The sequence below is a fragment of the Thamnophis elegans genome, chromosome 3 (assembly GCF_009769535.1).
Source record: "Thamnophis elegans isolate rThaEle1 chromosome 3, rThaEle1.pri, whole genome shotgun sequence".
In the NCBI taxonomy this organism is placed as follows: domain Eukaryota; kingdom Metazoa; phylum Chordata; class Lepidosauria; order Squamata; family Colubridae; genus Thamnophis; species Thamnophis elegans.
Window position 1 is genome coordinate 42,693,371 of NC_045543.1, and position 27,420 is coordinate 42,720,790.

Here is a 27,420-nt window from a genome sequence, read left to right on the forward strand (position 1 = left end):
AGGCCTAATTCCCCCCCCCTTGTCTCCTGGGGAGGGACATTCCAGTGGGGCCTGAGAAAGGCCCACAGCCTTCCAAGGTCTTACACAGGGATGAAGAAAGAAGGCACAGGGCCCTGGAAAAGCTGGTGTCCAGGGCTGAACAGAGGGGTAGGCCTAGTTCTCCCCTGAGGTCCAGATCACCTATCAGATCAAGGTCTAGGTCCTCTTCCATGGGGGATTCCCCGTTATATGTCAGAGAATATGCAGGGGATATTTCTTCTCACCCCCCTCTCCATGGTAGAACAGGGCCCCTATCTGAGGATCTTTTTCAATGCAGGGGGCCCAGAGGGGATAGTCCCATTAGACCATCCTTGGCTCCACAGTCCGATGACTGTGAACAGATTGGGGAGGAGGAGGATTCCTTCATTAGGGACATGGAACAGCTTCCTGCAAGCATTCAGAGGTTTATTTCCTCTGCAATCTCACATGGAATTGCTACTGGTTTAAAAAGGGGGACTGCAAGCCCTGCAACTGGGGCAAAGGTCACTGGGGGGGGAGCACTACTCAGGCCAGGCCTAGATCCTCCCCCGCAGAAGTGCACTGGCCAATTTCACTTTCTTTGGCTAGCGAAGGTTCCATGGCTGGGGATCAGGTCCAGGGAGAGTAGATATGCCCGATGATGAGGATCCCTCAAAGCCTGAAACACCAGCATTCTCAGGATTATTTCCCCTGGATTTGTTCAAATCTCTGCTACGCAAGCGAGGGCCACAACACAACTGGGTGAGACGGAGAGCACCAAGGAAGGTGCCAAGGAAGGTGGCCCGGAAAAGAAACCAGAGGGCCGGGTTTACTCAGAACCTCCTCCAGCGAAGGAGGAAATCCCTGCTCCTAAACTATTCTTGGAAGTTGTTAATAAACAGTGTGAAAAGCCAGGGACTTTTCCTAACCCTAGTAGCAGTGATAGGAGATTCTTTAACATAGAGCCTAGTTTTTCTGAGGCTTTGCAGGTGCCCACAGTTGATCCTCCAGTGGTGGCCTTGGCTTCTGCGTCTATGGTGGTGTCCGACGATGTGGCTGATTACTTGAAAACCGATGACAAGAAGGCGAAGCTGACTCTTCGCAAAACGTTCCAGTCTTTCATGTGGGCAATCAAGGCAGCTGCCTCAGCATCGTTCTTCAGCCGTATGGCTATCCTTTGGCTCCAGCAGATGCAGGAACGGATTCCACTGGAGGAGGTGTGTACTCGTCAGGATCTCAACAAACTGGTTGCAGTCGCACAGTTCTCTGCTGATGCCACTCTGCATGCCATGAAGTATGCCTTCCAGGTGTTGACCTCCTCGGTGACCTCCCAACGTCTCCTGTGGCTGCGGGGGTGGCAAGCTGAGAACAAGGCGAAGTGGCATCTGGCCTCATCACCTTATGCTGTGGGCTGCCTTTTCAGTGCCCCGTTGGACCCAATCTTCATTGAGGACAAGAATAAGAAGAAGGTCATGCCCACGTCCGCAAAGAAGTCAGAGCAGAAGTCTGCACCTTATTTTCAGAAGCAGCCCTATCTCAGTGAGATCAGGAAATTCAACAAAGCAGGCATTTTTCAAGATCAGATAGGCAGTCGGATAGACACTACCTGAGGGATAGGCCTAGGTTCCAACCCCAGGGGAAGAGGCCCTTTTGGGGGGAGGTGGCCGGCCCTACCGCTGGGGCAAATAGGTCAATAGCGACCCCACCCATAGGCAACAGACTGATCTTGTTTGCCGACGCCTGGGCTGAGCTTACCACAGATGCCTGGGTTCTGACCACCATCAGATTTGGCATGCGCCTGGAGTTCCCCTCCATTCCCCCGAACCACTTTTGGACGTTTTCAGTCGCCAAGAGTAGGGATAAACGCTCTCTCATGAAACAGGCGATCCAACACCTCTTAGATATTAGGGCGGTAGCAGGCTGAACCAAAGTAGGCCTCAAACCTAAACCAAACTAGGGTTTCATGATATTAAGCTTTAACTGTTCATATATAGAAATTGTAAAGGTTTGTTTTTAGGACATGGTGTAGTTAGACACAGGTTAGAGGCACATGAAACCTGCTGAAGCAAAGTCTCTATTTTAATGTATTTGCTGGCTTGACTGTCCGGAAGACACATTTAACTTCCTCAAAATATGACCTACTCTGCTCCGTTAGTTGACTTTGTATTATTACTTCCTGTAGACATAATATTGCTGTAACCCAAGGGCAAATCTTAAGGGGTGTTTCCAAAACTAACAGATGGCTTTATCTGAACGCGATAAACTATATAAGGGATTTCCTGCCTATCACTCATGGTTCAGGCCATTTATTCTTTGTCATGAACCTGCGCAAATAAACTATTCTTTCCCTGGAGAGCTGGCTTGCGTGTCCTGTTTTTTCTACAACAACCGGACCAAGTAGGGTCAGGATTCTATTTTAACCTTTATTGTTCTGAAAAGGTTTTTTGGGGGTGGTGGTGGAGGGTGATACTAGATCTAAAACTTCTAAATTTTCACTTGGTCTATAGGAGATTCAAGATGGCATCCCTTAAATCCATCTTGGCGGGGATCAGGTGTAATGACTTCATGGCCTTCATCGATGTGACGGAGGCTTATCTCCATATCCCCATCTTTCCTGGCCATCGTAAATACCTCAGATTCTCCTATTTAGGTAGGCATTATCAGTATAGGGCCCTACCGTTTGGACTGGTGTCTGCACCTCAGACCTTCACTAAGGTCCTGGCTGTGGTGACATTTGAGCATGCTAGGGAGTATATTTCGTTAGTAGTGTCTACACTCCAACAGTTAGGGTTTTCAGTGAACTTGGATAAGAGTTCCGTGGTCCCCAGCACCAGGATTCTTCACCTATGGACTTTCATAGATTCCAGGTTGGGGAAGGTGTTTCTGTCCCACGACTGTAAAGTTAGTTTGTTAGCTTTCGTTAGACAAGTTAGATGTCAGCATTTTGTTCCTGTAGTGGTGCTCTCTAGCTTGCTGGGTAAATTCATTTCTTGCATAGATGTGGTGCATTGGGCTCCTCTGCATGTGAGGCCACTTCAATGGCATCTCCTGCTGCATCAGAGGTCCAACTTCAGCAATTCCAAGGCAAAGGTTCCAGTGATGCCGCAGGTACAGCTGTCATTGATGTGGGGGCTCTCCCCGGCATTACACAAGGGCTGTGAGTTTAGGGAGCCGGAGCACTTCATCCTGACAATGGACGCCAGCTTGTACAGGTGGGGACTTCTCTTGGAGTCCCGGATGGCACAGGGCCGTTGGACCTTGTTGGACCTTCAACACAATATCAACTGGCTGGAGCTGTGAGTGATTCACTTGGCACTGCGGCACTTCAAAGACCATGTTCGAGACCGGAACGTCTTGGTGCTAACCGACAATGTGGTGGCAAAGGCCCACATCAACCGGCAAGGCAGCACACCCTCCAGAGCTCTTCGAACTGAGGCGATGGCACTTGGCTCCTGGGCAGAGAGACATTGTCGATCGCTCAGGGCGGAGTACATCACGGGAATGAACAATCATCAAGCCGACTGGCTCAGTCGGGCCACGGTTGACCACAGAGAGTGGAGCTTTCTCCCGGAACTCTTCCAGACCATCTGCTCCAGGTTCGGCCGTCCAGAGGTGGACCTGTTTGCCACACCGCAGAACGCTCAGGTAGAATGGTTCTTCTCTCGGTTCCCGACTCGGGGGACAGAAGGAGTCGACACTCTTCAGGCTCCGTGGCCGGAGGGCCTGACCTATGCTTTCCCTGCCCTTCCCCTTCTCCTTGGGGTAGTTCGGAAGGTGATCTCAGAGAGGGCGTAGCTCATCTTAGTGGTGCCTTACTGGCCGCGCCAGGTGTGGTTTGCGGACGTCATGTGCCTGTCAGTGTCACATCCGTGGCGGATCCCAGGGAGAGATGTAGACCTCAGGCAGGGGAACCTGGTGCATCCCGAGCCACAGTGGCTGCAACTAGCCATGTGGAGATTGAGCGGTAGCACCTGAGGGACGCCCAGCTTTCCCAGAGGGTAATCTCCACCATTGAGACCTCACACAGAGGTTCCACCACCAGGATCTATGATTCCACCTGACGGGTCTTTTCAGAGTGGTGCCTGGTCTCGGGAGTGAATCCCCTTGAAGCTTTGGTACCGCACGTCTTGGAGTTCCTCCAAGATGGGTTGGATAAGCGGCTCTCACATGGCACCCTTAGGAGACAGGTGGTGGCCCTATCCACGATCATTCGGGGAGAAGGGCTCCTTCCACTTTCCCAGCTTCTGTTAGTTAAGAGGTTACTGAGGGGTGCGGGCAACCTCTGCCCCCTGGTAGTCCACAGATTTTCAACATGGAGCTTCATTACGGTTCTCCAAACCATGACAGGAGCACCATTCGAACCCCTGAGGATGGTTTACCTGAAGTTTGGGACCCTTAAGGTAGTGTTCCTCATGGCAGTCACCTCAAACCGTCGCATCTCCAAACTGGGGGCGTTGTCCTCCAGGTCGGCTCTTTCCACATTCCACAATAATCGGGTCGTCCTAAGACTGGATCTGACTTTTCTCCCCAAGGTAAACTCCCTTTTTCAGAGATTTCAGGAGGTGATCTTGCCGGATTTTTGCCAGGACCCGTCACATGATAGGGAACATCTTTGGCACTGGCTGGATGTCAGGTGTGTCTTGCGCATTTACCTGAGACACACGAAGACCCTCAGTAAATCTGAAGCACTTTTTGTTTCCTTTTACCCGTCTTCCATGGGGAAGGGGGTGTCCTCCTCTGCTATAGGGAGGTGGATCAAATTGGCCATTGCACTGGCCTATGAGGTTCAGCACCTACTGGTTCCCCAGGGCGTCACAGCACACTCCACCAGGAGCGCGGCTACCTCAGCGGCCTGGGATACAAAGGCGCCTATTGCAGAGATTTGTAGGGCTGCAACATGGGCGTCCCTGTCTCCCTTTATCAGGCACTACAGGTTAGACGCTTTTGCATCGGCTGATGCGGCGTTTGGTCGTAAGGTGTTACAACAAGTGGTAGCGCATGGGGAGCCCAGGACCAATAGTGCCCCCTTGAGGGACGTTAACTTGGGTATGTCCCAATCCTGACTGACATCGAAGGATCAAAAAGCGATGACTCTATGAACGCTTGGCCGCCACAAGTTGATCTTACCTGAACTGTTATTTTGGGAGGTTTGCAGGATTAGCCAGGTTCCCCCCCTAGCATTGGTCCAGGGGGTTGGGGAGTTCAGGGCGTAGGGTATGTCCCCTTATGACTTGTTTTCAGGTGTTTTTCAGTAGACTTGACTCGTTGAAACTGGGTACCAGAAGCAAGGAGCATAGAAGTGTGGCTTCAGTTTTAACTCTGTCTCGAGGCCAATTGGACATCATAATACCCAATCCTGGCTAATCCTGCAAACCTCCCAAAATAACAGTTCAGGTAAGACCAACTGTCATTCTCTGCAAATCAAGAGATATACTAATGTGGGATAATCTATTACCAAAACTGCCATTGTTATGATTTTAAGTACATGAAACAGTGTATCATAGGGGGATATGTTTTGAACCAAGGTGCATCAAATAGATTTATAGAATATGTCCAAAATCCCAGACCCTTGACTCTCAAAAGGAAGGAAATTTGGGAAAGTTGTGGCTACTACTAATTCAGTGATTCAGTAGACACCCCAGGTTTCTGGAATGTACTCCTTGCTGAATAGAGGGAATAAATCCTCTGTTCATTTTTTTAAAGTCCTTATTATGTGCATTTGTGCAGATTTTTGATTTGGTGAAGATATGACTATTTTGAACATTCACTGTTTCAACATCATTTCACATTTTTATTATAAATTATTGGGAATTGGTGGAATAAAAAATAAATCAATTATGAAAAGAAAAAATAAAGCAATTGGAGATCATCAGATTTGGTAGTTTCCCATAATACAGTCTTTGCATCAAATTTGCACTTATGTTAGGCAAGTTGACCTTTAGTGGGCTTGATGGTTCAGTTTGCCTTTAGGGCCTCCTGGTTTCACCTATGATAAATGGTTCACAGGAGTTACTGAATATAGTTACATCTCCTATGTAGGAGCAAGAGTCCACACCTTCCCCATAAGGTTTTGAAAGGGGCTGCTATTCCATGTAACTCAGACTGTGCATTCGTAGCACAAGTTATGAAGAATCAAGAAAGTGGAATTTTCAGCAAAATTGGAATAATAAGGAACTTTAACAAAACCAGCTATTATAATTTAGAGATCTCAGATAATGTCAGCCCTTGGAGGAAAACTGGGTATTCATTGTCATATATTTTAGACTAACTCTAATTCTACAAATCAGAGCTGAAGCAAAAGACCTTTGTTCTCAGGCAGGTGGTTTCAGAATAAAATTGTTCTTCATTCCAATGAATAGAACTTTTTCCTACTAGGTGATGAATATCAACACAGAAAATTTGAACTGAAGATTTATTCATTCTGAGGAAAATATACACATTTCAGAATCTACAGTTGTTTGCTGTTGGCTCCCTAACTTTGTGTGAACAATCTGACTGCAATTAGGCCAATGAATATTTTAATTGATAATAAAAAATATTCATTGGCCTAATTGTTCCTTATTAGTCAAGTCTTGACTTGTGCTTAATCTGATGCCAGAGAACAAATTTCTGTTGTAAGAGAATCAGTTGAGCTTAAGTTAATTTTTTCTGAATGATCAAAAATAAGAGAATAATCAGATTGGATTATTTTAAGGTAAATCAGGTATTCCAACACTCCATTAAAAAGTGTTTTTCTCTCTCCTGATAACTACATTTTAACCTAATTTCAGTTCCCTAAGTTTTAATATTCTCCTTAATCTTTCCAAGATCACCTCATTCAAAGTCTATCAGGCTACCACTGTGGTTCTGATATTGTAGGTGCTAGCAGGGATTTGGTCCTGCATGTCGTATATGCTGCTGCTAAGGGTAGATGAGAGAATTTGATCAGCCTCTGACCCAGTGATGATCTGCAGTATTTCTGTGGACACGGTAGACATATCTGTTATTGTGAACAATGAGACACTGTGTTTTTCTTCAACCATAAGTTTGAGCATTATTTTAGAACGCTTATGGGCAGAACTCTTTTCGCTAATTTTGTGAAAGGTTTGTCCTGCAATCTTCTCTCATTTAGCAAATGAAGACTTTAATAGCAGAAAGGTCGGGGAGGGGAGGTTGTGTCCAACACCACTGATAAATTAACTACCACCTTGCTGATTCACTGAAGCTTCAAAATTATTCTGCACTACCTTGAAACTTGCAAGAATTGAAGATACATGTGCCCAGCAAATACCTGGGGGAAAACATCATAGGAAATTGTTCCAGCTAAAAAGAAATCAGTTATATTTTTGGCCGAGTTAATTTTCTTCCTGTCTTTGTTTTCCAAAGCCAGTGAAACTACAGATTCTCCAGGAATGCATGAAATCCAAAGCCATTACATCATGCAATGAAACCTCTAGGAACATATCCAGCAAGAGCTGAAAATCTTGTTCTACAAAGATAAAAACAATTGGATTATTTGGTAAAAATAGTTTTTGTGGGGTACTTCAGTATGGCTAGCACTACAATAAATTGTATACATGACTTTATAGCTATTTTATTTTATTCAACTATCTTGTAGCATTCTTGATGTAGACAATTTCCAGAAATTAGGTATCACAGTGGGGTATCCCTGGATAAATCAAACTACATAATTTTGCCCTTTAATTGTAGCACAAGCTGTGCTGGTGTAGTGTTATAAATCAGAAGCAGAATGAGTCTAAGAAGCTAATTTAAGGAAGAATTACTACACTAAATAATGCCTTATTGTTTTTAGGACAGCCAGTTCCAAAGCTGTTGAAGCACAACTCCCATGCAAAGCACATAAGCAGCATCAAAGCAACAAGGAAAATTTCACAAAACATGTTGTTGAACTCATTTGTCCAATGAGATTATGCCATTCATTTTATGATTATTCTGCATGTTTGAGGATAACAAATATTCTATCAATACTTGAGTGGAAGTTACCAGAACTCTCCAACTGACAGAAATTAAAAAATAGCTAAATTTCAGGTGATTTCAGAGGCCATTTGTCTTCTATAGTCTTCTACAGTATCCAGGCACCCTATAAAGATGATATAATACCAGCACAGGAAGTCCTTGACTTATGACCAATTGAACACAAAATTTCTGTTGCTAAGTGAGATATTTGTTATATTAGTTTTGCCTCATTTAATGACCTTTTTGGCACAGTTGTTAAGTGAATCATTGCAGGTGGTAAGCTAGTAACATGGCTGTTAAGTGAATCTGGCCTTTCCATTGACTTTGCTTGTCAGCAGTTTGCAAAAAGTGTTCACATGACCCCAGGACATTGCAACCGTCATAAATATGAGTCAGATGCCAAGTGCCTGAATTTTGATCACAGGACCACGGGGTTATCACAACAGTCATATAAAAAACAGTCATAGGTCACTTTTTTCAGTGCCATTAGAACAGTCACTAAACTGTTGTAAGTTGAGGACTACCCGTATTAATAATTTCTAGTTAACACTGTATAAATATCACTGTATCATGTATTTTATGATACAATAAAACAATATTTTCAAAAAGTGGTATAATGCCCATTCTGATTACTATTACGTCAGTCCCACAATAGTTAGATTGATGACTGGGGAAGGCATTCTAAATTATAGTCAGATAGCCCAAATTAAGTTTATCAATTGTGCAGATACAGTACTTTAGGCAGAAATTATATAGGCACCTCCAGATGCTTTAATTATCACCCTGGAATATTCCTTAGTTTCACCTAATACATTCCCATTCACAAATGATGTATTTTGTCTTTCTGTGGTGGTACACTTGGTGATGGCGAAGTGAAGCATGCCCATATGTTTAACAATGATCATAATTTGTATTGCACTCTAACTAAATTTGGATGCTGTAAGAAAGGTGTCTTTCTGACCATCTTTGCAACAACAGATGGCAGAGAAGATAAACCAGAGAAAGATACCTACCTGGATGAAACCGAGTCACTTTTCTGTGGATCTTGTTGATTTTAGTAAATACCAGAAAATAGAATAGAATAAAATAGAATATTTGGCCAAGTGTGATTAGACACACAAAGAATTTGTCTCTCGGTGCATAACCTCTCGGTGTACATGCAAAATAATAGAGTAATAATCATAATAATGATGCCAATAAGAGAAGGTAGTAGGAAAACTGAAAAGGATAATAGTAATGGATCAATATTACATGGCTAAATATGCTTAAGCACAAGACAGTATGGGAATTAAATGTTCAGCAGTGATGGTAGGAGGGATGGCACACTATCTCTGTGTTTGGTTGTTTTGGCATGCAATGCCCTGTAGTGGGGTCCCAAGGGGATGAGCTGATGAATGGTTTATGTCTAGAATATGAGGGGTCTGTAGATATTTTCTGACATGTGCAATATACAGGTCCTCAATGGAAGACAGGCTGATTACATTTTTTTCTGCAGTCCTAACTATCTGTTTGAAGTCTGAACCTGTCCTGTTGTACCAAATCAGACAATTATAGAAGACTCAATAATTCCTCTGTAGAAAAGGAATGTAAGTAATGAAAATATACAGTAGCATAGTTGATAAAGGTGAAAGAAAGCTTAATCAGTATCATTGACACAGATATCATAACATAAATGACTTTTTGAAAAAAGAGTGATTTCAAAATTATGTTGAAAAAAATTGACTGAAAGAAGACATTTGTTTAAAATTGCAGGAAGGTTAGATAAAACAGGAAGTTGTCTCATGCTGACTCAAAGCACTAGTTCCTCTAATTCAGTATTATTCTCTGAATCACAAACGTTCTTGTTCATAGCAAAGATTTCTCCCACCACCACCACCTAGAGGTACAGGATTTGAATCATCTGTGTAGTGAATGTAACTACAACTAAATCTCGTCTCTTTCCCAAATATTGGAAGGTGCTTGTAAATCCATTTCCTGTAGCTACTTGCTAACTAAAATGGGCAGAAGCACATTTACAGGTTTTTCACTTTTATGTATCCAGAGTATGAGGTGGCTTCAAAACACTTTATGTGACATGGGTATTGTTTGTTTTAACCATTGCTATGCCAATCTTTTTGCAACATAGACAACAGACTCTTTAGAAAATATAAAAGTCTTCAGTTTCTGACTCCCCACTCTCCTGTAAAGGATGAGGAGGAAACCCCTTATCTCTTGAAATAGGAGCTGTGGTCATGGGGAATCAAATTTGGTAAGAAAAAGATAAAAAGGTAGCAGTTTAGCCATGGAGTTGGAAGGAGAGTATTATTGTATATTAGAATAACTAAATGGACTCTGAAGAACAGTTTCCCTAGAAGAGCAGTTAAATGCACTTCTTAAATTAAGTATTCTGTCTTTTAAATCATCTAAAAACTGCTAATAAGTAATAACTAAGTAAAGGCTATTGACATTGTACTTCTTGGGGTCAACCTTGAAATTCACACATTCAATACTGTCCAGCAGGGGGCTATAAACTATTACAGTACTGTATAGTGATTTTGGAGTGCTCTCTTTATCCATTGTTTTCTGCTAGCAACAAGAATGACATACTTCAATTCCTAGGCACACCCTTTCCTGGTGCTTAGGAAAAGATCAGGGCACAAGGCAAGAGTTCAAAAAGGGAGCGGTCCTGCTGGGAGAAATAATTAATTACAGATTATTAACAAGTGTTCTGTCATTATTTTCTTGCTAATTTCAGATGTAAAACTGCACTCATTAGGAAATTTGTTAATACATTTTTGCTGCATTGTTCTGAAATATTTCTGAGGATATATTTAATATTTAGAAATATTTAGAATATTTCTAAAATTGGAACCAAACTTGTATTTTTTTAGTTAAAAAGTTTTTATTTTTAAAATGTTGCTTGCCTATAAAGTAACTTCTGCATGTGCTTTATCTTGAAAGCATGCATGATTAATGCAACAGTCCAGGTAAGATCAATCTCCAATGTAGATAGTCCCATTTATTTCTAGTGGCACAAGAATTGTTTTCTGGGAATATCTTTCAGATTGGAAATGTAGTCATGTGGCATTTCATTTTATGAACACTTCTCAGTGGCAGCTCAAGGAGACTATATTTAAGCTACAAACCAATATGGGAGGTGTGCTGACTTTAGGGTTACTGCCTTCTCCAACTTGCTGATTGATGAGTTTTTTCCTTCATGCTCTGAGCTTGGTGGATGGTTGGTTATTTGAACCAGGTTCAGAGAGTATGAAAGCTTCCTGACTAGTCAATCCTGACTACATATATTCTCTTTTATTGATGACTTTTAGTCTAAGACATCTAAAGAATATCCAGTTCAGAAAGAATTCTGCCAACTTCTTGGTATGCCAATGGAAGATAAACTCACCATAGAAGTGGACTGATTGGTATATAATCATACTTATAGAATTGTGACTAAATGGGGTTAATATGCTGGACATACAGGAACACATTTATAGTATCACTTTCATCTACGGCCATATGCCCATTGAAGGGGAAACTTTACGCCAGAATCAAAACTGGTGGCTAAGCCAGTTATAGGAAAGAAAACTGCTGTCCCCTTATTGATGGTGGCAGTGTCCATATTGCCAGGATTACGCTCAGAATACAAAGTAACTCAACACAGTTACTGCATGCAGCACTAATATCTACAGCATTGAAGGAGCTCATAAACTCAGACGATAATATGTTATGGCAGAGTTCTCCAAGGCACCTGAGGGTAGAACAAGAAGCAATGGGTGGAAACTAATCAAGGAGAAAAGCAACTTAGAACTGAGGAGAAATTTCCTGACAAAAGAATTAATCAGTGGAACAGCTTGCCTCCAGAAGTTGTGAATGCTCCAACACTGGAAGTCTTTTAAGATGTTTGATAGCTATTCGTCTGAAATGGTATAGGGTTTCCTGCCTAGGCAGGGGGTTGGACTAGAAGACCTCCAAAGTCCCTTCCAATTCTGCTATTGTATTGTATTGTATTGTATTGTATTGTATTTGTATCTCCCTGGGTTCATGTTATGGAGACATAAAGCAAACTGCAGAAGAGGCACTTTCCTCACAATGAGTTCCAGTATCTTTTAGCAACATCATATATTGTTGACGCAATACAAGTTCCTATTATATTGCTGCAACTTTGGTTAGATGACACTAGAAGCTGCTAAAGTCATGAGTGAGGAAATATAAAAAAAGTCTCAATACGCATGAAGCAGCTATACAACAGCATTGAATGCAAGTACATTGACTGGAGAACCTTTGCAAATACTTTGACTTAAGAGTTCAGACACTAAATTTCACTCTGGGCACTAAGACATAACACACCACCACCTTGGTAAACAATACACCCTTTGCAACATATAACTGATTATATTATCTCCCATATTCTTTTCTTGTATACAAATTATATGCCTGTATTGCCTTTCTCCCAGTGGCAGGAATTGGAAGCTGTATTTGTTGTTGACAAATACAGATAGATTTTGCTTATCCTGAAAGAGCAAATATAATGCTAAGTCATAATGCAGGGTGTTAGAATTGGTGTAGTTGCATGAATCCAGCAATTCTGATTTATCGTTTACTATTACATAGCTCTGGATTAAGATTCTATGGTTTGTTCACCAGCCTACTTTAACAGCAAACTATGCCTCTGTATAACATAAACTAAGCTATGTTGTGGGTGTGCTTCTTAGGTGCCTCGGTTCTTGCCTTCTGCCAGAAGAAGCTGTATGGGGCTACCCTGTTATGCTTGCAGTTCCTTTGCTTTGTGCCTATTTTGATTGTGTGAAGACAAGAGATTAAAAAAAATCAACAAGAAAAAGAAAGAAAGGAAAATGAAGAGGAAAGGAAAAAAGAAAGTCATAGGTGCATAGTGCTGAAGCATGCCATAGTAAATTCATCAGATTCGGGAGTGGGTAGTTTATGTATATCATTGATTGCATTTGAGGACTAGCGATGCATCTTCTTTTTTCTTATGTTGTAGTTACTATGAGCAGGATAAAGCACAAGCAAATCTTCACTTGCACCAAATAAAACTACACAGAGTGAATTAAAGGAACAATAGTTCCATTAAGTACTTGCAGAACAAAAACTGTGTAAGATGCAAACTGGGAATGGAGAAAACAAGTTGTGACTGCAACCTAGAATGGAGAAATAGTGCAAAATTGTTCCATCTTATTTGATATTTTGAACTGTATTCATTTCATTTCATTTCATTTCATGGATTTATAGGCTGCCCAATCCCCGACGGTTTACAGAACAAAAGAAAGTAATTAGTAGAAAAAAAAAAGAAAGAAAACAATTTAAAAAGCATCACCATGCACCCAGTCTGATCGGGGCTGGACCTCAGTAATGAGATCAACAGCCCCAGGCCTGCTGGAATAGCCAGGTTTTAACGAAGGCCATGAGAGTGGGTAAGGTCCGGATCTCTGGGGGTAATTCATTCCATAGGGTCGGAGCGGCCTTAAGTTAAAGCTTCCTCCCCCCCCCCCCAATCTTCTTGATGCCAGGAAGATAAGAATGCAACCATTTTATAACGCAAACTGTGGGGGTTTTTTGTGTAGAAAGAACAAACGTCTTCACCATTTTTAAAAGGGAACTTGTGAGTCAGAAACTCTTGCAGCTGGTTCAGGAAGAAAGAGAGAGTGGGTGGAGGAGAAGCCAGGCAGACCCTGACTCATCAAAAGCAGCTTCTCGGAGCTTGGGGGTTCCAAAGGAAATGAAATCACTTCTAGAGGGAGAAGGGGAGGGGGAGCGAAGATCCAGGAGGCAAACTCAAGATGAATTTTTCAATAAAGTTGAGAAGAAGGGAGCAGCACAAATTGAAGAAAACCATACAGTGGGGAAAGGGGGAGGGTGAGGGGAGGTGGGCGCCCCAACGAGAGAAAAGTCGGACTGGGACTAAAGAAAGCGAAACAAAAGGGGCAGCACCGACAACCTATAAACGACTTTGTCCTTTTCATTCGGATTGCGGCCCTTTCTTCAAAATAAAAAAGTTTTAAAACTCCCCCCGGCGGGTAAATGTTAATAGGATCTGGCGCTGCACTGACATTCAATGAAGACCAAGAGGTCTTGCTTCTGCGCCAGTACGCCCAGGCGACGCCGACTTCCTAGGACTCCCGAGAGTCGCCCTGCGCAGGACTGCCTCTGCTTCGGAGGAAGGGAGCCCAGAGTAGATAGGATTGACCCTAGAGTAAAACGAGAGGCGAGCCGGACTCCTGGAAGGGCGGAAGCTTCGGTCCCGCTTAGCGCGCATCCCCCGCCCCCATTCCGTCGCCGGCCTCCCCGATTGCCACATTCCCCGAAGAGTGAGCTCAGCTGTTAGCTCAGCGCAGCCTCTCTCCTTTTATGGTCAAACGCTTGGGCAGGGGGAGGCTCTTTTCGGCAGCCTTGGGGCTCCGGCGGCTCGGCTTTCCTCCGCCCCGTCCCCGCTTTGCACAACTCCCCTCTTGGCAAGCCAGGCTGCTCAGAAAGTTGCGCTCGGGCCAGCCAGGCAGAGACGCCTGCCCACGGGTAAGCACCGCCAGAGGCTGCCATCTGCAGCGCCTCGCCTTCCGGAGAGACGCAAGAGCGCCTGCTAATCCCGCGGAGCCCCGGAGCGGTTTTCGGTCCCTGAAGGTAAGTTCGCCCCTTTCCCTGCGGAGGAGAGCTGAGTCTCGCTGCCGCGGGCTCCCTCCTCCACCGCTCTGCCTCGCAGCGCTTCCGAATGCCTCCTTGCTGCCTTGGGCTGGAGGACGCGAGCGGCTCCCGGTCTTTCTCGGGCCCCTGATTGGTCACTCGGGGCTGAAATCCTCCACTTTGCCCTGGATGGCGGCTGGGCGTGCGCGCGTGCGCGCCTCCCCGTCGCGTGCAACAAGCTAGGCGAAGATTAGGCGAGAGATGCGTTATGCAGCCGGGGGGACCTGCGAGCATTTTTCCTGGAGGGTTCCCGGGGGTGGCGGTGAGCGCCTCAGCTCTGAAAGGAAGACTTGGCGTGGTTGGGGCCGAAAGAGAAGGGCAGGATTCTAAGGAAAGGCACCTCTCTCGGGAAATGTTGACAAATTGTGGGGCGCCCTCTTCGGACTTCCCTGCCACCGCTCCCCTGCTATGGGACAGTATCTCCCGCAGCCGACTCCCCTTCTTTGTCTTGGAAAGTTCCGCCAGTCGGTGAAAGCTGAGCCGCGCGCTGGGAATTGTTGCCTGCTTTAAGCTCAACCAAGCCGGAGGGGGGTAGTGCAACCCCGCGCCCCCGAGCGCTTTTCCAGATGTGTTTAGATAGCGGAAAGAATCTGCAAGTTCTTGTCGGGACGGCAACTCTTGCGTGACTTGTGAGTCCTTCCTAGAAAGACGGTTGGTGTTGGTGCTTGTTGAAGCTTCCCCGGATTATTTCTTTTCTCTTTTTTTTTGTGCGGGGGTCGAGTTTTACAGCCGTCCCAATGTAAAAAATAAAAAAATAAATTGGGTTAAGCGACTTTTATCTACATACATGGTAAACACTGACATCCTCTGCAATCTTAATATAACTTTTTGGGTTTTTTGCCCAGAACATTTCTGCAGTGTCTCTCTTACTAACCAAAAAGGCACATGATTAGCAATGAGGAGTAGTGGAGAAGAAAAAAGGAGCAGATGAAGAATTCAGGCAACATGTTCACAATGCTATTATTTATTACTACCCTCCTTCCTCTGAGGACCATATGTCACTCTCCGGCTGCTCACATAATTACAACTTTTATATATCAGTATTGAGAATTTAGAAGTACAACTAGTATAATCCCACCTCCAGGTTGTCATTAATCCTAACTAGAGCTACTGATCCTAGATCTTCTGGCCTTTGCTATTCCCAAATTGATTGGGGCAACAAAATTGAATTGTTCTATCTCTTCAGACATACTTTCTCGAACTGCCAAGCCCACAATCTACATATGGCAGAATGACTTAGAGTATTGGTAAACATCCTGCTTCACTGTCTGTGTCTACGAGAACCAGAGGTTTGTCATGCATCCAACCAGAGACATAATCCATGACACATATGCTGTATTGTGGTTGATAGATCACAGGTTACAAAGTCTTGTCTAGGAAACAGACACCAACCTGAATATGTCTGAGCCCTGAAGGCATCCTAAATTCTAATAATGGGATTGGCTTGCATTTCCAAAACTCAAACATATTAATTGGGAAGCTGTAATGTACTGTAAATAGGGCTGCCACCACAAAGGAACTGAAACTAGGAAGTTTTGAGAAAAAAAAACATTTCAGTTTTAAAAACAAAGCCTTCACCCCTTTTCCTTGGCCCTTAGTTAATGCATATTGAACATATCCCAGTCCAAAGAAAAGCCACAGTGTTATTGGTTTTCTAAATGCCATTCTTCCTCTCAGAGGAGCCCAAAGCAATGCACAAAATTTAAAATTATCCTTAATCAAACATCCCACCAATGTCAGGAGATTGTAACACTACAACAATCAAAATTAAGTGCCATTACACAATTAATCTATACTTGTAATAGCAAGCTATGTGGTAAGACTATGTAGTTCTGGAGTGGTTGTGCAATGAAGGACAACATGATACAAGCAACAAGGTATGACTCTTCAAGTGGTGGTCAAAAGTAGAATGCTTTTATGTAGCAGACCCATTCAAAATCTTACTTTACAATTTGGAGTTTTTTTTTAGAGATATTAGACTCATTCTTTATTTTGGGTGGAGATGCTTATTATGAGTATGTATTCAGTGGTTGACCACTAGATACTTGAAAGTGCACTGAAGCAGGATGGGTGGTCCAATCCTTCCTAGCATGGTGTCCGTTGGAGTTTTTCTGACTGTAACTCCACAGTCCCTTACTACCGGTCATGCTGATTGGGGCTAAAATGAAATCCAGCATGTCTGAATGAGGAAGACTGGTATTGCTGAAACATTAAGACCACTTTGCTGTGTTAATATAAATCAATATAAATTTTGGAACTGATGAGGCTGAGTGTTTCTAACACTTCTCATAAGCTGGGCATAAAGACGTTTAATATTTAAAGGAAAACTTCCCTGTCTTGAGATGGTTTTTGCTGTTGTGTTTTTGCTACTATACCTCTAAAAATGAGAGAAATTATTTGAACTAAGGGTATAGCGATATATTTAATATTTTGTTAGAGACTATTTTAACAGTTGTATGCATTTAAAAATTACACAGACTGGCTGCAGGACTCTTGTCGGCCCTTCCCACTTTTTTTCCTGCCTCAATCTTTCTTGCAATCTCACTTTTCTTTGCCAACAAATGAAACAAAAGGCATAGGATTAGCAATGAGCAATTAGCAATGAACATTTGGTGGGAGTGGTGAGGAAAGAAGGAAGAAAATATTGAAAGTTACTGAAAAGAAGAATTCATGTTATATACTTACAAAACCAATTAAGGAAAGGGAGATATGCCATTGTCATATCTTCACTAAGGACCACTGAACTTGTGTTTTCCCATAATTTTTATGTATCAGTATTTAGAATTTTATTTCTTGTTTAAAGAAGTAGCATTCTGTATTCCCAGCCTACCTAAGGGAACAATGTAATTGCAGATATGGGGTACCCCTTGAGTAACTGGACCTTTATTTAGTGTGTTTGGGTTGCAATCATTTTATGCATAATAGTATTTTTCACATGCATAACATCCCATTCACCTTTTAATGGACATTCAGATGTAATGGAATCTCTTCCGCCATCAGACCACAAAATCAAGGGTAATATAATGCAGATGAAAATTAAATAGAGTGTAGCTTTTGTATATCATGTATGTTGGACCAACCCTTGTGGAAGGGGATTTTTGTCTGTCTTCTAAGCATTTTGATAGAATTATTTTGCTGTAATTCTCCATGGAAGGAATTCTTCAGGGAAGTGAAAACTCTTGAGGATTTGTCTTTCGTTTACTTTGAAAAAGGCAGAATTTGTGTGAAGGAAAACTTCATTTTCAATCTTTGGCGTGATAGAAAATATAGTTCTTTTGTAGAAATCCTAAGCAGTTTAAAATGAGTGGTGCGTGCAATTTGCACTGATTTGAAGGCAGTTAACTTCCTCTCACTCTTTTAAATCCAAAGCTTTAATCTGGTTGACCAAAAGCCATTAAGGTAGTCATTGAACATTTTGTGGCCACCCTCCCAAATAGCTGTTCTAGAGCCTAGAGATACAATAACTGGTTGAGACTTGCTCACATGAGAAATATTCTCCCTTGCCTGTTACTTGCCCATGTGAACATTATAACTCACTCTTATGCTGGCTCTTGCTTGCTTTCTTAAGTACAATTGAACTCCTTTTATCAGTTGACCTTGGAAATGGAGTGTCTCTTCAGAGACCAGTTTGCAAAATGTAGTGTTTGATTCAGTGCTCTGGTGAAGGCAAGAAGGGGGATAAGATGGGCAGGGCAGCTGCAATGGGAAAGCGACTTGTTGTGGGGGGAAAGCGGAAGGAGTTGGAACAGCTGCTCATACTATGCAAGTGTCTTTCTGGGACAGCTGACTCCCACATAGTGTTTGTGTCAATGTTGAGCCTTTCCATTTTTATGTAATCCGGTTTGCCATCTCTTGGAAAACTGGTCAGATGAAGTCTGAAAAGTTGGTAAAACAAAACCTTATGTTTAATGTGTAACTCAGGGAAAAAATAATGTGGACTTTAATAATGAGCTCTATGGCAGAAGTAGGATGAAGAGAGAAATGTTTACAGGTAAACATGGATGGAATATACCGGTATCAGCATCATTAATATTTTCCCCATTCTGTTTATCTGGAGCAGAGTGTTAAAGATATTGTCTGGCATCTTAAAATGATCTGATATTGATGTGTTTCTTGAGGGTGCAGTTCTAAGTGTGGGCTAGACTGCATTTTCATCCTTTTGACTTGCTGGGAGTAATTGTACCAGTAAAATGAGGAATTTGCAATTCTTAATGAATAAAAATGGTCTCAAATTAGTGTGAATAACTCAAATGTGTTAATAAAGCCCCTGGTAGTAAGATATGGTTTTGACTATTTTTGTGTATAGTTATTTAACAAATTTATATAACTCTCAGTGGAATTCTGGGTGGTGAACAAATGGTACATTATTTGTGGTAAAACATAGTACATGATCACTTCAATTAAAAAAGTGAAGTCGGGGCCACAGTAAGAACATCTGACCAAAATGTATTCCCTTCCACACATGCTGGGTTCCATTGACATCTGGAAAGCAAATTCTTCACTGCCCATCCAAACCCAGGGGAAAAGTTGATCCATAAGGCAGGTACCATGGCTGAGAGAGCATACATCGCGCTACCAGGTGACATTGCTTCACTGAGCATGTCCCCTCTACTGGATGTAATGGGATGAGCAAAAACTATTGCAGTTAGGCAGTCTTGCAAATAACTTGGCCCCTTCCTTTTATCACTTTGAGTTGCATCCCAAAGCCTACCGGCAGTCAGTACAGCTCACTACTGCACATGGCAGGGTGGATTTGATTTAAATCAAGTTGATTTAAATCACAATTTATATAACAATTTAAATCACTAGTAAAAAGGTTTGATTGAAATCAACTCGATTTAAATCATAATTTTTAAAGAGCAACTGTCATCTCGGTCTCACAGCTCCTCCTCTGATCCGCTGTTGACTCACCGACAGTCCCAATATTGCAGAATATACAGCTTCATGCTACATAACTAAGCTCCATTTCATGTTGAATAAACTGAATTATTAATGTATCTTAAATAGAAAAAATGTCTTTAGATAGATTTTTACTCCAAAAGCATTTTATTAAAATAAATTTGGTTAAAAAAAACTCATTTAAATTTTAAAAATGATTAAAAAAATTTAATCATTGGTTTTTTTTACCCACCCTGGCCATGGTGAATTCACTACACATGTTGTAGCATTCTGGACTAGCAAAACGTCCTGAATGCTTTTTAAGAGCAGCCCCATGTAGAGTGCATGGCAGTAGTCCATTGGAGAGGTGATTAGGTATAAGGGTTCAAGGGTTCCTGAGCAGCGCCTCCAATCTAGGAATGAATAGAGTTGGCACACAAGGTTTCAAAGGCTTTCCCGGCCATAACTGCCCCTTCTCTTTGAGCAGGAACCCCAGGTTGTACAAGAGTGCTACCTATGCAGAGTTAATAATGAAACATTACTAAAGGAGATGGAAGGCCCACAATCCCATGGCCACTCTGTCTTGTCAGGGATCAGGTGAAGGCTATTCTCCATCCTCCAGATCTCCACAGCCTCCAGGCACCTTGATGACATCACCTGGACCCTGATATGTATACACACATACTGTATAACATACTGATGAATTTTTTATTTTTTTTTACAAAATTGTAGGCCTTTAAATAAACACCCTTCCTGGCACAGTTGCTGTGCTTTAAACTGCACAGGCAAGCATTTGATGTTTTAAAAGAGGATTTGTATTTGACTCATTTAAATTTGTCTGTTAAGACTGTGCTTTAACTGCCTGGGAACAGTTGCCTGACATATTGCAAAGCAACCTTAAAAAAAAAAAACTAAAAAAAAAATAGCCTGTGCCAGGGTTGCAGCTGATAATTGGCTGCTCGTTGTGTGTGCCTTGGCTTCAGCAGCAGAAAAGCCCAACAGCAGGGTGTGCATGCTTTAGGGCAATCTCTGTGCTGCTCAGTCTGGGGAGGGAAGACTTGTGACTCCAGGAACGTGTCAGCACGGCTGGCTGGGACTAGGAGCTGCTTCCTGTGTGGGTGGGTGGGGGAGTGGCAACACCGATAGCTGAGAGGCAAGGATGCTGCCCGAGAATGCTTGTGACGGGAAGGACCAGGCAGGACGGACCAGCTGCAGGACGGAGGAGGAGGGGGCAACGGGGCTGATGGTGGATATCGGGGGCTCCAGGGGCTGCCTCGCAGATGCCGACGCCATGGAGACAGACAGGTTTCCTTTTGTTCTTCTCCTATCCGTTGCCAAATTGCCTTTGTGTTGACCAGCAATGCCTTGAGGTGGAGCGAAGCAGAGGGGACAGCAAGCAGAGAGAAGAGTGTGGATTCTGTTATATGCGTTCAAATGGGTAGAAATACAGAGCGTCGTCCTCTTTAAACCCTGTGCCGTAATGTACACAGAGCCCTATTCTCTCTTTCACGCAGCTGCATTGACTCCCAGGCATGCCTTGTAAGAGGGGAACCTACCCTTTGAGGCATGTGGTTTCTTCTGTGGCATTGATCCATTTTTCCCCATGTGACAGAGCTTAGGTTGTTCCCAAAATATATGCAGGGAGGAAATTCAGGCCTGGCTGTTCTCACCCTAAGCGGAGGCTGAGGCTTATCTACACTTTGGACCTTGCTTATTTGTTCCTTGCATCCTGCTCTCCTCTGTCCTTCATTTTTAACACCCCCCCTCCCCTTTTCCTTTCCATCTTAAATATTCTCATTCATCCTTCGGGCACCAGACTCCATGCTGCTTCTGCCTTTTCATGACTGATAGGAGGGTTTTTCTTTCTTGTCCTCCTTATCTAGGTCCTGTGCCACCCTCACCAAGATGGCCTCATCCGGTGCCCCAGGAACCCGCATGACCTCTACTGTCAGCATCAACATCTCCACTCCAAGTTTCTACAGCCCCCAGAAAAAATTTGCACCCGTCGTTGCTCCCAAGCCCAAAGTGAATCCCTTCAAGGCTGCTGGACCGATTCCGGAAAATGCTTCTGAGCAGAGGCTGCCTCCGGCTGCTGGAGCATGTGCCCAGATAGGAAAAGTGGGGGAGATCCCCATAGCTGTGACTCTTTCCCCAGCAGAAGGTAAGTCACCCTAGTTGTCTTCTACTGGGAAAAGCAAAGGATGCTCAGTCAAAGGACAAGATGGAAAGGTGGTGGGGTATGGGGTGTTGTGGTGGGGGAGGAGGAAATGGCTCACAATCACACCAAAGTTGTAGCTTCCAGGTTAGAAGAAGGTGTGGATCTCTATTTTTCAAAAAAAGTGGAATAATTTCCATGAGGGTGTGGCTGCCAGAACTTTGCTGAGCGAAGAATGAGAAAGCAATCTCAAACAGGAGAATTGAGGGATGACGCTCTGTGATTTGCCTCTGAATCATCTGAAATATTATATCCCTCAATGAAACAGTGCTGGAGGAGCATCAGATAACTATCCTGCTGGGGTTGAAGGCAACTGTCTTCCATCAGAAACTTAACAAGTGGCCTTGGGCTAATTGTGGATTCTTAATTTGACTCTCTGCTCGCAGTGGTAATAAATGAATGTAGTCAGGGGTGATGTAATGTTGAGGCAGCTATTTTACCACAAGTTCCAAAAAATAGTTTAAGATTCTGGTTCTGGAATGCTGCCAAGAGATGCTTGAGTTATAGGGGAGAGAGGGTGCATGTGAATGTCCTTCAATCTGCCTTCCTAATTCTAGATTTGCAACTATTTGGTACAAACTGTACATGTAGAGAGAGATTAATTATTGTATAGGTCAGCATTCTGTAGCATTCCCCAAATCATCAGGGCTCTCCCTATTTAGGGAAAAGGTTAAGCCTTAAAACAGATGTGTTAAGGCTCTGGGAGGTTAAATACAACTGCGTTTTGAATTTACTTCCCCCACCCTCAAAAGCCTTTGGGTACGCTTTCTGCAGCCTTCAGATGCGAGTGCAGTAGTGGTGGGAATCTCATCAGAATTTTTAAATTTATATTTGAAACCAAGTTTATATTTGGAGAGCAAAAGTCCAGAGCCAGTTTTACTTAAATAAGACATTTTAATTTACTTGTACGTTTTTTTGTTTGCATAATCTTCCTTTGTTGTCATAGTTGTTTTAACCCCTTTTCCTAGGCCTACTTAATAAATTATAGGTAGTCCTCAACTACAACTGAGCCCAAAATTTCCATTGCTAAGGAAGACGGCTGTTAAGAAAGTTTTACAACCTTCCTAGCTACAATTCTTAAGTGAATGACTGCACTTGTTAAGTTAGTAACCTGGTTGTTAAATGAATCTGGCTTCTCCATTGACTTTGCTTATTAGAAGTTTGCAGAAGGTGATCACATGACCCCGGCACTCTGCAACTGTCATAAATAAACTGGTATGTGCCAGTTGTCAACTGTCTGAATTTTGATCACGTGACCACTGTAAAAAAAGTCACTTTTTCAGTGCTGTTGTAACTTTGAATTCACTAAACGAATGGTTGTAAGTCAAAGACTACCTGTATTGTTGACTAAGTCATTTTCTTTGTTTTCTTTCTTTCCTTCATCTCCACATTAAGAATGTTCTTGTCTAACGGAGGGCTTTCTAGTCTTTGTCTTTTTAAAAACACCTTTAAGTAGGATACCGTCTTCATTATTTGGTTTCAGATACCCTTGGAATTCAAGTCGTTTATTTTTGCCCTTGTAAAATTGGCAGAATCCCAACAGCATGTCCGTGACTCTATATCTGAGCTTGGGTAGTATTAAAATTCTTTCTCCGACTATAAAAAAGAAGTATACATATACTTTCATCTCATCTGAGGAAACTTAAGAAAGCATGTGCTGAATGAAACCCACGCTTCTTCCTCAGCCCTTCTGTGGCGAAGCACACTTGAGGCTCTGAACAGCGTGCGCGCACAAACACACACACACCACATAACCTGGGAGATGTTTTAACAAATTATAATAGAAATGATTCTGGGATGACTTGTTACAATGTACAATTAAGTGTGATCAAAACTAGTTTATCTGAAATTTTAATTGATTTTTTTTCTAATCAATTGTTTAATGTTTACAAACATTAAAAGTGGCTTCTTGATTGGCTTCTGCATTATCCAAAATAACTGCCTGATTGCTATTTACTAGTATAATTGAATATGCTAGAATAATATTTGATCCTTGAGACGTCACAGCTCTGGTTCTTCAGTTAGTACACCTGCTCCATTTGAATCCTGGGGCTTGTATCCCATACCTAGCTTTTGTATAATTTTTACCTCTTCAGCCTAAGGCAGATGTAAGTATTGCGTGAATATGTTTGTATTTCATAGTCATACTCTGTTATTGCTAATGGAATCTCTCTGGAAGCACATTGACATTTTAATTAAAACATACCCTTGGGATATCTGCATGTGAAAAAAGTCAATAGGACAACATACTAGCATTATTAGTAATTAATGACTTGGTTATCTTTCTAATCAGTGAATAGTTGCAATCCAAGGGATGGCTCCTCCTCAGTCCCAGTTTTCTTTAATGGGAGTTAGGAAGGGCGGAGAGAAATGCTGTCAAGTTGGAGAAAGAACAATAGTGCTTTAGGGATGCAGAACTTGAGCATCTAGGAAGGCTAGAGAGGCAAAGGAAACTAGATATAGAAGTGGTTAATGTTTCCATAATGGGGATGGCCTAGCATTTGCACACAATGATAAGCCAAATAAAGAATCAACCCTGGCTTATGAATCCACCAGTACTAAGAGAACGTTTATTTATGATTAAGACATTATTATGACTTATAATTGCATGAACAAGAAAACTAGACTTGATTGTTTCCTCTAGGTTTAACCAAGTTAGTAGAAAATTCACTTTGATTCTCTTTTCCTAGTCTAGAAATGTTCAAAAATTCATTGCTTGATGTAGCAGAACCTATTCTGTTCATTCATAACTAGAAATATTTGGCCCCTAAAAACATCTGGTTTTGATCCCTGCTTGGGGTGGGGGGAGTAAGTAAAATAACAACATAATAGTATGAATGCCAGAAAGAATACCACTCCTAGTGCAGAAGAGTGGCATCTTGTCACATTTCAGCAATAGTTTGGATAATTTATAGGTTAAATGATAAAATTATTCCTTAAATGCAATGGGAACTTTACGCTTTACAATATTTGAGGGGCTCCTACAGTACATTGACAAGGGGGTCAAACTGTTTTCCAAAACACCAAAAGGCAAGATGAGAAACAATGGATAGAAACTAACCAAGGAGAGAAGCAACCTAGAACTAAGGAGAAATTTCATAAAGATGAGAGCAACAACCAATGGAACAACATACATTCAGAGGTTGTGGGTGCTACATCACTGGAGACTTTCAAAAAGAGATTGGACAATCATTTATCTAAATGGTATAGGGTCCCCTGCTGGAGCAGTGGGTTGGACTAGAAGATCTCCAAGGTCCCTTCCAACGCCATTATTCTATGTTTTCTGTTCACTTGCAAATTTCTTGCATTCAGACAAACAGAGTGGAGAAAAGTCTATTTTATGCTTTTATCCTATCTTTGATTAGGTCTGCAATTCTAAAATCACATGGTCTAAACAAATGCCATGATTTTAGTTCCTGGTCAACTGGCATAGAATTGGGCCTTGCAACAGGCTTGGTTGTTTGATTGATTTTCATTTAGCCCATCAGCACTATATTCAAATAGTAGATATGTAAATAAAAGGCTCAAAAGTATTGGAAAGATATCCACAATACCAATACCAATTTTGGTATTTAATTAATTTAAATTTGCAATAAACCATATTTTCCTTACTAGGTATCATTTTAGAAAAAAAAATCAACAACAAGCACCACAAATTAATGAAATAAATTCCCACATCTGCTAGAATAATTTTTGCCCACTACTGGAAAAAAAAGATACAATTCTAAGAATATCTGATTGGGAATGTAAATGTGGAGAATATGCAGCAGTGGCAAAACTCACAGTATATTTTCACAACAGAACCTTAAACAAATTTAAGCAAGAATGGTTCCCATACATAATACCATACATCACGTAGCACGGCAAATACAAACATTTACACTTTGGCTTCTGTGGGGACCAAATGTTTTATAAAAGCTATAAATTAGCAGGAGCATAAAAAAGGGGGGAAATCAGAAAACAAATGATCTTTTTCCTTTTTTCCCCTCCCTCCTTCCTCTTTATCTTATTTTTAATCTATTGGCATTTTAATTGTTGTCAAATTTGCTTTGTTTATCTTCATTATATGGGTATGTCCCCTTGGTTTAGATTTTGGCCCTGCAGATTGTTGAATTGATTTCAAGCAGTATAGCTCCTACATCACTTAGCATTCAGAGTAGGCAAATTCATCTTCCTTTGTTCTTGAACCTTTCATCCCAAGAGAACAGATTGGGGTTAAATCTGCCAATTCAACATCTGTACTTCATTGCAAGAGTTCCTAGAATTCAGAATTTTTCTTGGCCAGTTGTTTTATTTGAATCGTGGTATTATGGCTTTTCAGAGGACAGGCTTCTCAGGATTTTGGTATCTGAGAATTTATAGAATAACAACTACTAAACATGACTTTTTCAGTCTCTTATAATACTTTGATTAGAAACTGGGGAAAAAAAGTATTGCATTCCCTGATATTTGAAGTAGTTTCAGCTTTTCCCTGAGCTTGATAATATCTTTTCTGTAATTTTGATTTTGGAGTGAGGGAAGGGTTATGAAGATAATCAGTATGGGCTGTGAGCCTGTGAAAGACCATCAATTAAACCTTGGTTGTCTCAACTGCTAAGTAAAAATTGGCCTTGGTCACACTTGTAAATTTGAATATCTGATTTATTGTTTGTGATATTTATAATCATCTCAATCCCAGCATATTCTGGGTGGGGTGCACAGATTAATGGAATACTGCCTGATTTCCAAATGTCTTGGAGTATTGTATTAATTTGTGAGCCCTACCCAGCATTTTCTATTGTTGGGGCAGATTATACCATATTTTTCAGACTATAAGATACACTGGTGTATAAGACACACCAATATTTCGAAGAGGTAAATAAGAAAAAAAGTTTTTGTCCTCCCTGGCCCCTAGGAGCGTTCTGCAGGCTGTAGCAGGGCTGAGGTAAGGCAAAAACACCCCTGTTTTTCACCAAAACAGGGGCATTTTCCCTCCCCCGCCCAGCCCTTCTGAAGCCTGCAGAGTGCTTTGGGGGGGTGGGGAAAGGTAAAAATACCCCAATTTTGGTGAAAAATGGCCTGTTTTTCACCCAAATGGGCACATTTTCCCTTCCCCAGCCTGCAGAGTGCTTCTGGGGGGTGGGCAAAGGCAAAAATGCCCCAGTTTTTTGCGAAAAACAGCTCATTTTTCACAAAAATGGGATGCGGCAGTGGGGCTTCGGGAGGCCAAAAATGGCTGTATTCAGTGTATAAGACACACCAACATTTCCACGCTCTTGGGGTGGGTGGGAAAGGTGTGTCTTATACTCCGAAAAATACGGTATGTATAAAATGGAGTGGTAAAGAAATCGGAAATGAGTCAGTGGTGGGTTGTAGGCGGTATGCCCCAGTACGGGCATACCGGAGCCAGTCCGAAGCACCAGATACGCTTCCGGTATGGTGCTCTGGAGGGCCCACCTGTCTGCCCGAGCTCCTTACCTGTCTTTTAAGGCTTATGCGCACGGGCATGGAGCAGCTGGAGCATTGTGGAGGCTCGCGGAAGCACTAAGATGCATCCGTGCGCTCTGGGTGTGTGCATGTGGATGCCACCGGGCCCGTTCTGACCAAACGCTTGGAACGGGATCCGGAACCCACCATTGAACTGAGCCCTGAAGTCACTTGCCCATCAGTAGTGACCAAAGCATGCATAACCAAAGCAAGAACTTTGTCACTATGCG

At 42.3% G+C, this 27,420-nt stretch overlaps 1 protein-coding gene across 2 annotated transcripts in view; it reads left to right on the top strand.

Annotated features, from left to right (window-relative positions):
• The first annotated feature begins 14,268 nt into the window (after window positions 1–14,268).
• The window catches only part of ZYX (zyxin), a 34,268-nt gene continuing 21,116 nt past the window's right edge, over window positions 14,269–27,420 (top strand). The window contains exons 1-2 of one of the 2 annotated variants that reach the window (XM_032213567.1): window positions 14,269–14,571; window positions 21,393–21,670. In XM_032213567.1, coding sequence (XP_032069458.1) covers window positions 21,415–21,670 — 256 coding nt within the window. In that variant the 5' untranslated portion in view covers window positions 14,269–14,571; window positions 21,393–21,414. Of the gene's footprint in view, window positions 14,572–20,725; window positions 20,815–21,392; window positions 21,671–27,420 lie in introns of those variants that run through there. The other variant, XM_032213566.1, reaches the window with a different exon arrangement.